General features: G+C 46.0%; 1 protein-coding gene across 1 annotated transcript in view; it reads left to right on the forward strand.

Annotated features, from left to right (window-relative positions):
• LOC126563475 (titin) overlaps window positions 1-14,999 on the forward strand; it is a 136,839-nt gene that overhangs the window by 76,438 nt on the left and 45,402 nt on the right. Inside the window, 4 exon segments of the mRNA XM_050220120.1 lie at window positions 105-234; window positions 8,137-13,886; window positions 13,956-14,280; window positions 14,902-14,976. Of these exon segments, the coding sequence (XP_050076077.1) occupies window positions 105-234; window positions 8,137-13,886; window positions 13,956-14,280; window positions 14,902-14,976 (6,280 nt within the window).

Here is a 14,999-nt window from a genome sequence, read left to right on the forward strand (position 1 = left end):
ATAACTGCCTGTCTGTCTCCCTCTGTGTGTGTCTGTATCTTACCGTTTTATGTGACTTGTTCCTAATGATCCTCCGATGTTCCTTTCCATCCAATCATCCACAGATGATCAACGAGGGCAACAATGCCGTGCTGCTGATCGGGACGACCTACGAGGAAGACTCCGGTACCTTCACCTGCCGTGTGACCACATCCGCCGGGCAGGTCGAAACGTCCGCCAAACTAATAGTCAAAAGTAAGAATACTCAGTAGAACCAAAACAAAAACCAACCAACCTGCAAAAAAAAAAAAAAAACAGAAACAGCAAAACACCATCAGTAAATAATTTAGTCCTGTCACGCGCAAGCTGCAAGAGCTCCAAGCTGATAACATCCCATTCTCTCTGACATTATTTTATACAAGCCTCTTGAACACTTTAATCTCCATAAATGTCCCTATTTAACCGTCAGTAGATCCCTGTCTCAACGATAACGATTTAAGTGGACGGATATCAGATTGTTGTTTTGCTGTTGTGCTACCCTGTTTTTTGTTATAGCCTAGCCTTTACTGTTTCCCCCCAAAATATACGTGTTTGGGCATTTGCGCTTTACTATGCGGTGGTAACAGTGGAAGCTCTGGAGTTCTCTGGAGCCGCTCCTAGCTGAGACCATTATTACCCAAAAAAAAAAAAAGAAAAAAACGTTCTACAAGGTAGACATCGCGACAAAGTGATACCATCTTGTGGACTAGTAGCGAGCATTGCCGGCAAAGGAAACCAAAAGGATGCAGTGATTGTTCTAACAACTTTTCCTACAAATTTATTTCTATTTTGAGGCTTCGTCGATTTATTTTTTTTGTCGTTATTTACCAACAAATCACTTAGAGAGCTTAATGATAAAATCCAAAAGCTTAGAATTCTAACGAATATGATACACGGACAAGAAGTGCAAGTGCATACATCAGAGGATAAAAGTTCGTGCAAACATGAGTTATAATATGAAAACATTCAGATATAGGAAGAAAAACGTTTGTTCGGTTGGAAAAGAGAGAAAGAAGGCCAAAGAGTTGCAGAGAATAGCTATTTACATATTTATAATACCGCGCCATGTTTTTTTGATGCTGTTTTTTATACGTCTTACGGAGGCAGTGTCCTCTTCCTACATGATATATAAGCTTTGCTGATTTTAATGATCGAGTTAACTGACACATTATATACACCGCACATAATTAGGCCAGCTTAGTTTTTTGTAGCTTGAGGATAACATTAACACAATAAAAAAAGAGGGAAACGCCAATAGGAAGCGTTTTGGTCAATATGGCGCCCAAGGATAAAGCCGTAACGTCACATCACACCAGCCACAAAACAAACGAACGAATATTGATAAGAGGGCTTGAAAGTTCTTGTAACCTCGTCTTCACCCCAATAATCAAGCATTACACATGCACAACAAACCACAGACATTCAAACACACACGAGCACATACGATACGAAATGGGGAACGAGATCCCGCCCCCTGGGGGGAGGGCATTTCTTCCCAACCCAGTGTCTTCACTATTTTTAGCAAATGAAGATAGATCGAATGACACACATGGACGCATACATGCGTTCTACACAGCGAGGAATCGTTTTGTGAGCCGGCACCGGTTTCGACTCAGTGGCCATTTCCAAATTCCAATAGTAAACGCCTTCTCCAACCCGGTCTGCCTAACTTCTCCGTTTAATTGGTGAACAGCGCCAAAAAAACAAAATTCTACCCCGACAGTGTACGAATCCATCCCTGTACACCATCCGTTGCGAGATTGGCATATCAAGTATAGCAAAGTCCGGAATTATTTGGTTCGGTTTCCATTGAAAATTCATTGATTAAATAATCAATTCTTCTGCTTTCTAATCGATCAAACTATAACGTTTTTCTAACAAAAAAATATTCATATACACACGTTCACACTTGCAATGTGTACACGATTTTCCCATTTTCCTTAGAACCACCTACACGGATACACGATCATTCTGCATATTCACATGTCGTCGACCCATCAATCGCTCGCTCGTTCGTTCTGTGTGTGGTGTGAGGGCGTAAAAATTAAACCAAATAAAAAAAAATCCCCCAGAATATCCTCAGTATCTTCCACCGTAAACCATGCGTTTGCGCTCGCTAAGATTAATAGCCAGCGTCCATCACAATGTCTCGCAAACATGCAGCATTCAGTGGGGAGAAGAACGACCGACGTCACATGCTCATGGCCGCGCGCCTGGCGTGAAGGTGCATTTTGACTTTTGGATGAAGAATTTTGCAACGTCCCTGAGGGACGGCGTTGTTATGCATCGCAAAATGGCGAATCGCGACATCAAGAGCAGTAGAAAAATATGCGATACCGTACCCTAATTATACATGGCCACCGTGCCGTGCCTCTTCTTGGAGAGTCGGTGGTCAGATACTGATGCGTGCCGTGTGCAGTTTCGGATGCGATTCCGCGCGTTGTAAAGGTGTGAGGCACAACACGCGTTTGGAATATTCCAACAGCTAGGAGTTGAGTCAGCATCTCACGGTACGCCACGCTTGCCACATCTCCTGCACATCCCAATGGTGCGTTTGCGCTACCACCATCGTAAGGTGAGCGGATGCTGATGACAAACCTGATGAGATTTTGGTTTTTTGGCTGCACCCCACGCCGAGCGTGAGACTTGTTGTTTTTTTTCCACACGGCAAACGAACACGGCAGATCGTTCTAATTATAGGTCGCCGTGTGCTTCGTGTGGCGTTCTGTTTAACGGCCACATCACCTTCTGCTGCCGGTGGTGATGGCCACCACATGTGGTAAGCATGTTTGCACACGGAAAAGCGATCGCGTCCCGGAAGACTGCCGCAGATTTTGGGTCCGCTTCTGGAGCGTTGAATCATGCTGACCTTCGAGGTTTGAAGCTAGGAGGTGTTTAATCTGTTTGTTTTACTGCAAGACTCATGTGTTTTTTTTTGTTTTCCAAGAATTCTTTCGATTGATTTTCGGATGATGAGTGAAGATAGACAATAATTAACGATTGCTTTCGGTTTCTTTTCGGTTGGAATGTATTGGAAATGTATTTTCACGGTTCATTAATTTACGTTACTGCGTATGAAACGAAAATAAACCCAGAACTATACAGGATTTATTACGCGTTCCTACTTACCTTGAAGCGTAGACTGATCGATATCTTTTTTCGGTGGAAGATACATTTTAAGGAAGTTTGCAAAATAGAGAGGTAAAGAGTACTCCTTCACCAAACATCAAAGTCGCACCAAACAGCGCACAGAAGCAGTTGAGGATGAGGAAATGTGGAGTAAAACTCTAGGACAGGATGAAGAAGGATAGCGCGCGCAGGAAACAACTTATGTAACTCTGCCTCCCAACAAGCAAAAGGAAAACACAAAACACCCCAAAATGCTTCAAACTTTGTGCGGCGTTCTAGTGCTTCTTCGAGCTGAATAATTAGCAATAAAGATTTCATTACTAAAATAGATTTCGTTAGCACACAACCTACCCCTCACCAAAACGAATCCCGAAACCGGGTACTGACAAAAGGGAGGGACGCCAACAAGTGCTGCACGTCCGTGAGAATGATCGTTCGAATCCGGGTACTGAGCATAGCAAGGGAGGGAAGAAACGAAATGCGAGATGTTGGAAATTGAAGTAGTATGGAGCGTGGCAATGAAAGATAGATATCTTCCATAGCCTTCAAGTAAAGAGATCTAAGGGAAAGCAGGGGATTTGAACTTCAAAGCGTTAGCAATCAATTTTCGATGTTCGATTTGTTTAGACTTCGATCGTGAGCTCGTGAGCAGGGAGCTGAAAATATTCTAGAATATTCTCCGGGTTTCCGGTAGCTGTAGACGAATTCGTATCTGAATCATCGTGTTACTTAATGAGGATTGTCCCGAGGGATGTCTCAGCCGGTTGAATCATTCCATCGGAGCAAACAATGATGATGCTACCAACCCACGCGCGCGCGTCTCCTTTAGAGCTAACTCAGTTGGTTTGTTTTTGGACGATGATGTGCCGTGCGCTATTGTTGTCACACCTGCCCACCCCTTGCTTAGGACGACCGTTGTTCGTAGAATTGCGATGAACGCACTGATGTATGCACTTGCCCTGACGAGATGAGCCTTACTTCCAATTCAAGTTTCAAATGTTGATTAAGCAGTAAAATAGTAGAACAATTTGCAATCTTTAGCCTCCAATAGGGCCTCCTTACGTTCGGTTGGCGCCAACTCGCCATCACCTGTATCCTGTTCAAAAAAGAAACAAAATTCTAGCATTAATAAGGATGATCTTAAGGGTAACAGGTACCACTTTACCACAATTTGCTGCAGCGTCCTCAAGATGGTTGCAGTTTGAATGCGTTCTTGCACTTGTTTATGCCATCAACAATGGCATCAACAAACACACGCACACACACGCACGCAAACTGCCAAAATTTCTTTTGTATTAAAAAAAATTGCTAAAAATAGTCTTGCCGCTTTGTTTCGTTATGCTTTCTGATGCGTGTGTGTGTCTGTGTGTGTGTGAGTGTGTGTGTTTTTCTTACAAAATTTCGACGTCCTTTAACCCGCTCCTTTACAGCCTCTGCTGCGCTGACGTGACCGCGCGTACAAACCGGGCGAATGACCCCGAATGTTCTACGAAAGTCAAAGCTTTTTGTGCATGGGTTACAAAACCTGGCGCCCCCATCCGGGAAATGTAATAGATCTTGTGTGCTGTTTTTTGTGCGTTTCAAACGAGGCAGGACAATAAATTAACGCTGCAGCAAATTGTTTGGTAACAAATACGAATGCTTCTGTAACGAAATACTTATCTTGTCAACTTGTGGCAGACATGGCGAATCTTGTTCCGCCATTACCGCCATTGCCGCTGCATCTTCTGACAGCTGTATGCAGCTACTGCTGCTACTGCCGCGATCATTTTTACTGCTGCTTCTTTGTTTTGTTTTTTTTTGCTCGTTGCTACGCTACCAACCAGATGATGTGTGTGATCTTGTCGCTAAAGTTCTGAGGTCGAATTCACAACGAACAAAATAGGCTTATTAGGCTTAGTCTCGTGGACCAGAATTCGATGTTCGGGTTCGATTGGTTCCAACGCTTTTTCCCCCCTTGTTGTTACAGCTTGCCGTGTTACTTAGCTAGTGTTAAGATTTATTTATTAACAAATTAATCATAAAACGCTCACGGTGTTTTTCACTTTAAGGACGGTTTCATCGCGCATTAACACTAAGATATTTCTCCTCCAATCCTCCATTGTATCACTATACTGCGCGCGATCGAATAACTAATTATTGTATGTTTTTATACGTTTGTAAGTAAGCAATAAAATCGAACTGGAGAGTAATACATTTATAACAAAACAATTGACACAAAAACAAACACTCGCGCTCACTTCATTTCAGTATTTTGTGAATGCCTTTCACCTTTTGCTACGTTCCTCGCTTGTGTACACTAATAACTCCCAAACAGGAAATCCTAAACCCGGCTTTTGCGGTGACACAGAATTTTGGGGTTTAGGAAACAATTCACATTTTCACAGGACAACGGTGTTGACAAACATGTCATTCGCGTCACCTCCGCCTACACAGCCAATACGCTAGCACACACTGAGTACACACGACGCCAGATAAACGAATCTGTAAACGTCACGCGATTAGTAGCAGCTCTCCGAGACTCTGATTAATTCTACACACTCGGGCCCGCTGTGTCTGCCCCGGGTCCTAATCTTCTAAATGTTCGATCCAGCGTTTCAAAGCCCTTGGCCCCTGCCTGGACCGAACCGGTTGCACAAACCCGTCCAACCGAGCTAACCACACCAAGTCGACTAAAAGTGTCCGATCGGTTGAAAAGAGAGCGCCTGGCATTCGCCCACTGAAGCCTAATGTTGTCCCGCTCTGCGCAAGCGCTCCTGCAGAAACCGTGCAACTCATCCGGTCGCTCACACTGTGCCAGAGTTATAGTGAGATATTTTAAGAAATGCCGAAAATAATTAATAAGGGTCACTCACGCTCAAACCCCGATGGCGCGATCGTGGCGCGGAATAATCTGCTCCGGTGAGCACAGAACGGTTCGTGAGAGTGGCCACTAAGCGGGAGCTAGTATCTAAAATTAAACACACCGCATTCGCCCCGGTTACTTTCGAAACGGTTCGACAGCCATTGTGGCTAATTCTCCCTCGATTTTGTTTTTTTTATGCGAACCGGTTCTTACGGTTTAACCCGGGTATTTCGGATGCTGTCAGAGCTTGTCAACTTTGTGTCGTGCGTACCACTGTATCACGGATGCGTCGCCTTCAACACCCGATTGTCTGCACAGTGGGACGATTTATGACCTCATTTCTCGCAGTTGGGTGCACTCTTGCCGTGCTCTAGCAACAAGAACACAACCAATCACCGGTACATGCTTCTAGTACACATCTTCTTGTCACTCACTTTCAATTGCGCAAACATTTGATAACATGCAGAGTTTGTGGGCGAATCCCCGCATATCCGCGTTATCCGAGGATCCCCACACGATACCGTTTAAACGCAACTTATTTTTGATGCAATATGAAACAGACTCGTGTCGCACTTGATTTTGTCTTGTTTTTGTGGTATTCTTTGGGTACTTTCACTAGACAGGAAGTTTGGTCCGCTCGAGGAGTGATAAATGTCTAACAAAATTTACAAGATTAGCTTTAATTGAGGCGAAGAATGTGTGCGAGCAGCCGCTGACGGCCATCTATGAGTTGAGTGGGAAAGTCCAAGCCGATCTTTGGCGTGGCGGGGATAATTTGTTGAAATGAAAAATTATTTATATGGCTCCCTGTCATCAAACTAATCCGCCCACAAGACGTGTGTGTGTGTGTGTGTGTGTGTGTGTGTGTGTGTGTGTGTGTTTCTCTCTCGTTGACAAACGATACAGAGGCGTACAAGAATCTTGAATGGTTCATTCATAGTTTCGAATTTCACAGGGATTTAATAACCTGAAAAATTGATAACTAAAGCGCCGATAGCTCAAGCTACAATAGTTTCGAGTCTGGCTATGTGAGTGTGAGATGGTACAAGTTTCAGTAGCACAGAGAGTCATCGAAAAGGTTGCACGTGACTTCAACAACATGTTACTACCATGATTTGTGACAAAGTTCGAGGTTAAGGACATAAATAGTATCTAGAAGGGTGTCCGGATTTGTTACGATTACTAAGCATTGCTCACAGAATGCTTCCTACACTCGGTGGACCAGTGAATCATTGCGGCTGTTGTTGTGTCGTCAACGAGGTAAACAAAACAAATGACACACAAACTAGCCTCCGTCAATGTCGTCAACTAGTTTGTTCATTTTCCAAGGCTACCGCCATTTGTGGACCATGACTAATAGCTTCTCGTTGCTAAAAGGCCATCAACTTGATCTAGTCTCATTTGCCTTGGCAAGAACAGAACGTTAATTTAAGGATTGTTTTCTTTTACTAAGTAAGGGGAAGAGCATTAAAAGTAATCCCACGCATTTTTACTTTTTCCCAAACCAAGTCAGACCCATGATGCATTCCACTGTAGAACAGCCCTCAACACTTACGGCATGTTGATTGAGTCAGACATGAGCTAGCGTTTATTTTCTTCTACGTTGTCCTCACATGACCGAGAATTCATAGCGCGTACAGGTACAATAAAGCCTGAACCATTAAATTCCATCAGCCATGACGAACCCGCTTCACTGCAAACGCGGCCATATTTCCCACCACGATCTGCGCCAACCCCTTGATGATCTAATCCAGAAATTCCTGCCACTAAAAATAGCCTACCATCTCACCTTTTGCTACACCTTCGGATGCTACGCAAAGTGCAAAATAACAAACTGCAGTAAGACACTCCACGCAGAATGGATGGCGGCAAACACAGTACCGTGTTCCGAACGCCATCTGTTTACGCTTAGCATTCCATCCTTGCTTGGCATCGGTGCGTTGTTGGCTTCATAAATTTTGAATCCCTCCAAAAACACACTTTACGTCCCCACTACCGGTCAACTGCCCGTGCTAGTGGGTGCGTTTTTCCTTTGCTTTGGTAAAGTCTAAGCATTGACTAACGTTGTCCTCGATGCGATCGAACAGCGTTGATCCGCTTGCTAAACCGTCAACTTTTTCGTACTTTTTCCTCCTTCCGTTCAGAGCGCCGCAAGCAGCTGCGACAGGTGCACGGTGCCGATGGCGTACTGCTTCAACAGCAACAGGATGTGCAACAGGCGCAACAGTTTTCGTCATACACCGCTACTACCGCAGCGGCCCAAGAATTAAGTGATGGATCGTACGATAGTAGTACCGGGGTGAGCGAGGTGGTGGACACCGAGTTCGTCCCGCAAGGTGATGAGAGTCTGCCCTGGAGACGGTCTCGAAGCTTATCCCGAGGTCCGACCTCCACTGTTGCTCCCTGGCGACGTGCATCGCAGGATAGACGTACATCGCGTGACCGATCGCTTTCGATCGACAAGCGTGAAGATATTAAACCATGGACGGCCGAGGTGGTGAAGCTGAAGAAAACCACCAAGGAGCGTAAGAAAATCGAAAAAGAAAAGCTAGAAACGGTGCAGCTTAAGCCGACCCAAATTCAGAAGCCACAGGTGAAGCGGGAACAGCTGGAAAAGATCGAACTGAAAACGGTGAAACGCGAACAGCAAGAAATCACCGAGCATCACATGGAAGAGATGGTTCAAGCGATTATCGGAGAGCAGGAAGACATTGATCATGTGGACTACCATACTCAAAAATTTCAACACGACGAGGACATTTCCATCCTCGAAATTCAACAGCAAGTAGATGAAAAAATTCGGCAAAAAGAAGGACCCCGGAAGGAACATTACGTAGAGAGCACCGAAAGCGCTATGCTTAAGGTAGAAAGAGACGAAACAACGATAGAGCAAGAGCAACAAAAACTTACCCTTGACCAGGGAGCCGGTGTAGCTTGGAGACGAGGAAAACGCCCCGAGCCAGAACGTGTACCTTATGCACAGGTTGAAGGTTCTGCCATGCTAAGTGTGGATCGTTCAGAAGAGCAAGAAGCTAAGACACCACAGCAACAAGCCGAGCTACAGCCAGTTCCCTGGCGAAGAGGACCAAAAGAAGTTCCTTCTCAACCTGTACAGATAGTAGAACAGGAAGATAGTGCCCTGCTCAAAGTAGTGCAAACAGAACAAGAGCTTCAACAAGATACGAAACCCAACGAACAGCCCGTAGCATGGCGAAGAGGACCCAAAGAGAGGAAACCTGTATCGGAACCAGCACTGGAAGAGCCTCAAACAGTCGTGGAAGAACAGCCCGAGACGCAACTTCCACCATGGATGAGAGGACGCAAACCGGGACCGAAACGGGAGTTGCCAAAACCACCAGAACCTGAGAAGGTTGAACAGGTTATGCTAAAGTCTACACCGCGCCAAAAGAAGGAGCTCCCGAAGGAAACTGTCGAGGAAGTTTCTCTGAAACCTATTCCCAAGAAACCTGTTATAGAAGAAGTTCCAGTAACAGAACCTGAGGAAGTCGAAGAAAACACGGTCAAGATTGTCAAGAAACAAAAACCGAAGTCTGTGCCTCAAGAACAAGAGTCATTTGAGAAACTGGAATTCACTCCAACAGAAGTTCCCGAAGCTGAAAAGATGGCGCTTCCTGAAAAAATGGATGATGTTAAGCCCAAACAACCTGAACAAGAGCCGGAAAAGCCAAGCTGGCGTAGACAACAAAAGCCAAAGCCACAGGAAGGAGTTCCTGAGGAAAAACAATGGCCCACTGGTAAGAGGCGTCCACTTCCAGTGGAGCCAAAGGAAGAAGTGGTTCTCAAGCCTATTCCTCGACCAACGAAAGAGGAAGAGCCTAAGCTAACAGAGGAGCCTACCATTAAACCGAAACCAATCCCAGAGATTGACGATAAACCTGAACCCGCACTAGAACTAGAAAAGCCTATTTTGCCAGAAGAAGACTCCAACCTTCCACCATGGCGCCGTGGTAAGAAGCCACTAGAGAAGAAGTCTATTCCTTCTCCAGCAGAACCGGAAAAGGTTGAACAGATTATGCTGAAGCCTACACCGCGTCAGAAGAAGGAGCTTCCCAAAGAAGCTGTCGAGGAAGTTTCTCTGAAGCCAGTTCCAAAGAAACCGGTAGTTGAGGAAATAACTCCGATTGAACCCGAGGAAATAGAAGAAAAAACGATTAAGATCGTTAAGAAGAAAAAACCGAAGTCTGTGCCTCAAGAACAAGAGTCGTTCGAGAAGCTGGAATTCACTCCAACAGAAGTTCCCGAAGCTGAAAAGATGACGCTTCCTGAAAAAATGGATGATGTTAAGCCCAAACAACCTGAACAAGAGCCGGAAAAGCCAAGCTGGCGTAGACAACAAAAGCCAAAGCCACAGGAAGAAGTTCCTGAGGAAAAACAATGGCCCACCGGTAAGAGGCGTCCACTTCCAGAGGAGCCGAAGGAAGAAGTGGTTCTCAAGCCTATTCCTCGACCAACGAAAGAGGAAGAGCCTAAGCTAACAGAGGAGCCTACCATTAAACCGAAACCAATCCCAGAGATTGACGACAAACCTGAACCTGCACTAGAACTGGAAAAGCCTATTTTGCCAGAAGAAGACTCCAACCTTCCACCATGGCGTCGTGGTAAGAAGCCAACACCCAAACGAGAAATTCCTGCTCCTGAACCAACGGCTTTGGAAACGGTTACACTTAAGCCAACTCCAAAGAGGGCTAAAGAACTGCCACAAGAATCATTGGAAGAGATATCATTGAAACCTGTGCCACAAAAGTCGGAAATCGAAAATATTCCGTCCGACACGTTGTCCGTTGCTGCAGTGAAGGAAATTGTTCCAAAGAAGGTTAAAAAACCCAAACGAGTTGATGAAGCAGAATCTTTAGAAAAGTCAGTTTATCCTGAAATTCCGGAGCAAGAGGTTGTTCAACTAGAAACAACGGAGCACATCCCTGAACAGTTGACCAAAGGACCGGAAACTGCTCCTGAGCAACCACCTTGGAGAAGAACTCCTAAACCGAAGCCAGCTGAAACGGAAGAGCTAGAAAAGAAATGGCCCACGGGTAAACGACGTCCTCCAGCAGAAGAACCTAAGGAAGAGGTACTGTTGAAACCTATTCCAAAACCCACTAAAGAGGTTGAACCAGAACCAGAACAACAAGTTACATTCAAACCGAAGAAACCGGAATCTGCACCAAAGGAGGAGGTGGCTGAAGCAACTCCATGGCGTCGCGGAAAGAAAGATAAACCACCAACCGAAGAAGAGGAGCCTAAGGAATGGCCTAAAGGCAAGCGAAAGCCTCTGCTGGAAACTCCACAGGAGGAGGTAGTACTCAAACCAATTCCTAAACCATCGAAAGAAGAAACTCCAAAACCTAGCGAAGAACCAACAATTATTCAACGAGAACCTCAGCTTCCGGAGCCTGAACAACCGAAACCAGCACCTTGGCGTCGTGGACAGAAACCACTTCCCAAGGAGGAAGTTCCCAAGGAAGAAGTTACACTGAAACCAATTCCGAAACGTGCTGAACCAGAGCAAACGGTGCAGGAGGAAGTCGTGTTGAAGCCTGTCTCCGCACAACAAGCACTGGTAGAAGAGGTGCCAGCTCCTCACGAACTACAACCCATTCGTGATGTGAAGATCGAGGAAACCGTCATGAAGAAGACGAAACGCATAAAGAAACAAATTATTAAACCCAAGTTCCCCGCAGAGTCGGGTATTGCCGAGGTAGAAGAATCGATAACATTCGAGGAGCCCGAAGAACCGGCACAGGTGGCCGAGACAATCGTCGACATTGTGCCAGAGGAAGTGCTGGACCTTATCCCTGAGTTAGCTCCGCGTGAAACGGCTAAGAAGCGAAAGTCACGCAACAAGAAGCACGTTGTGTTCAAGGAAGAACTCAGCACTTTTGCGATGGAGCCCGAGGATGAAGAGGAAGAGGACGAGGAAGAGGAAGAGCAAGTGCAGGAGATTTCTAGATCAAGCATTACGCTTGTGCGTCCTGTTCCAGAGAGCAAACCAGTACCGACGCCCATCGAAGAAGTTAAGATGGAGGAACAAACTGAGTTCCGCAAAGAGCTGGAAGTTCGCGTACAATCTAATATCGTCAAAAAGGAACGCCAGCGTCGAGTTTTCATCGATGATAGTCAGCCATTACCGGAGCTAGAAATAATTTCCCAAAAGCGTATCCAAGAAGTAACGGATAAGATTGCCGAGGAAGAAATCCGTGAGGAACGTCAGCTTATCGAAACAACCCAACAGCAAGTCGCAGAGACAAAGATTCAGGAGCGAACGGTGAAGATTACTAAACCGAAAGTGCAGCCTCCTAATATTGTGGAGAAATTGCAACCACAGATCTGCGAGCCGGATAAACCAGTTCAGCTGCGTTGCCGTATCGAGGGTATTCCATTCCCAACGGTGAAGTGGTACTTCAACGATACGGTTCTGTTTGCCAACTCTGAGTACTGCATGAACGTGGTGGAGGATGTGGCCACCTTGGAGATCGCCACCGTGCAAACATATCACGTAGGGATCTACACCTGCGAGGCCAAGAATGTGGCTGGTGTGGCAATCAGCAAGGCCAACATCGTCGTACAGGAGAAACCAGAGCATGGTGAGGCACCACGCTTTGTAGCTCCGCTGAAGATCGAGCTGAATGAACAGAAAACAGTCGCGACAGTGACGTGCCAAGTAGCGGGTATTCCCACGCCGAAAGTACGCTGGCTACGTGATGACGTCGAGATCATCGAGGAGGAAGAAGTAGAGATCGAAACATATTACGAAGAACGCACTGGGCACGTCCGGCTAACGGTGAACCGACCCAAGCAGAACGTACCGGTCGTATTTACCGTGGTGGCGGAGAACAAATTCGGTAAAGCCGTGGGTAAGGCTAATGTCTACATTCAGTCGGTAGTGTTGGAGCGGGTAAAACCATCCGCAGTTGCACCACAGATCGTGCAACCATTGGAGGCACAGGTTGTACGGACGGGCAGCACGCTTGTGTTCGAATGTCGATACACCGGGCTTCCAAAGCCCACAGTTAAGTGGTTCCGTAATAGCAAAGAAATCGTTGAAGAAGAGGAGGAAGTCATCATCGTCACCGAGGAGTACTACAGCCGACTGGAAATTCGTCGTGTGACACGACAAAGAGGTGGCAAGTACGAGATCACCGTCACAAACGAGGCCGGACAGGCGAAGTCATCTGCGTCCGTTGCCATCTCTGATGCCACCGATACTGAAGAAGCCAAGGCGCCGCGGTTCATCGAACCGTTAGTGCCGAAGCTGATTGCCGAAGCGGAGGTTTGCATATTGGAAGCTTCGGTCGAAAGCTATCCTACCTCAACGTTCCAGTGGTTCAAAGAGGGTACCGCGATCCAATCAACCAATGAACAACGCATCGTCACGAAGGAGAATCGCTCGATTCTGATTATTGAGTCGTTCACCCGCAGAGACACGGCCGCGTACACGTGCCGGGCGGAGAATGTGGCCGGTTCGGTAACCTCCACTGCAACCGTCCAAACGCTGGACACCATCGAAACTGAGGAGATTACCGAATACATATCACCGCGGTTTTTGGAGACAATCAAACCGACGCGTGTTATGGATGGAGAACGATTAACGCTCGAGTGCCAGGTGGTGGCGATGCCGCTGCCCAAGGTTCACTGGTACCACAACGCGCAGCTGATCCGAGAAACGAAGGACAAACAGGTACAGCAAGACTCCACTGGACGCTGTGTGCTGACAATTAGTGAAGTATTCCCGGAGGATAAGGGTGAGTATACGTGCGTGGCCAGCAATAAGATCGGCGAGGCCATATGTCGTGCTACAGTCAACGTGGAGCCGTTCGAGTATGTGCCCGACTCGGAGCAGTTCCGCAGCTCAGAAGAAGATTTGTTGACAGATAAGGTGGGTACCGATGTCACCATTAATTAAGCCTCTAATAATTAACTCTCCAATGTTTACTGTTACTCTCAGTCTATTTCAACACTCGAAGAGTACGCGGAACCGATCGAGTATGCGCCGCAGATTGTCAAGAAACTGCCCACGATCATACAGACCCAGGAACGCGAGTTGACCAAGCTCGAGGTGAAGGTACTCGCCCATCCGAAGCCACAGATTCGCTGGCTAAAGGCAGGCGAGGAGATTATCCCATCGGAGGAGTTCCAAATTGAGAACTTTGACGATGGCACCTCCATACTCATCATCAATGACATCTATCCAGATGACTCGGGAGAAATTACGTTCGAAGCACACAACGCGCTAGGAGTGGCGATGACAACTGCCGAATTGGTAGTCGAAGGTACTTATCTCGCAGATTTAACCTCGAGTGTGACACACACTCCGGGGAAAGCGCCATCATCACTGGACGGTGGGGATGATGGCTACTGTAGATATGCTTCACTAATATTGCTTTTTTCTTTTTTATGGTTCTAGTAGACTTTGTAGATAACAGTTCTGTATTCTGGTATTCTGTAGGATGCTTTGTCTTCTCTAACATGCTCTAATGGTATCTGATCTGTTTCTCTATCTCTTCCCTTACAGCTTGTAGAGTAGTACATATGTATGGACTGAATGCAATAATTTCTATTTTCTCTCTTTATTTCTTTTCGATAACCCTCTTTTATTCCTCCTCCTATTATTCCTTTTATTCCCGAAAAAACCTTCTTACCTCTCAATATAATCAAATAAAACACTACCGAACTATATCAATCACTTACTACTTACATGCGCCATGTTCTAGAAACAGTATGTAAGAACTCACCCTCAAAAAACGCACTCACTCAACTGCCCAGATCAATAAAACAGTACTTCATGAAAGTCAACAGCTCAACCACCTAACCTAATACACCTAGTACACCTAATGCATGACGGTGCCCAGTACTGCAATTTCCTAATCTTTACTTCCCTTGTACGCTTCCAGAAATTGTCGGAACCAAAGCGTATCGTAAACCGGAATGGGTGCAACATATGGAGGAACTGAAGGAAGCATTGCAAGGTAAAACATCACCCTTTCGATAC

This window comes from Anopheles maculipalpis, chromosome 3RL, assembly GCF_943734695.1.
Source record: "Anopheles maculipalpis chromosome 3RL, idAnoMacuDA_375_x, whole genome shotgun sequence".
Lineage (NCBI taxonomy): Eukaryota > Metazoa > Arthropoda > Insecta > Diptera > Culicidae > Anopheles > Anopheles maculipalpis.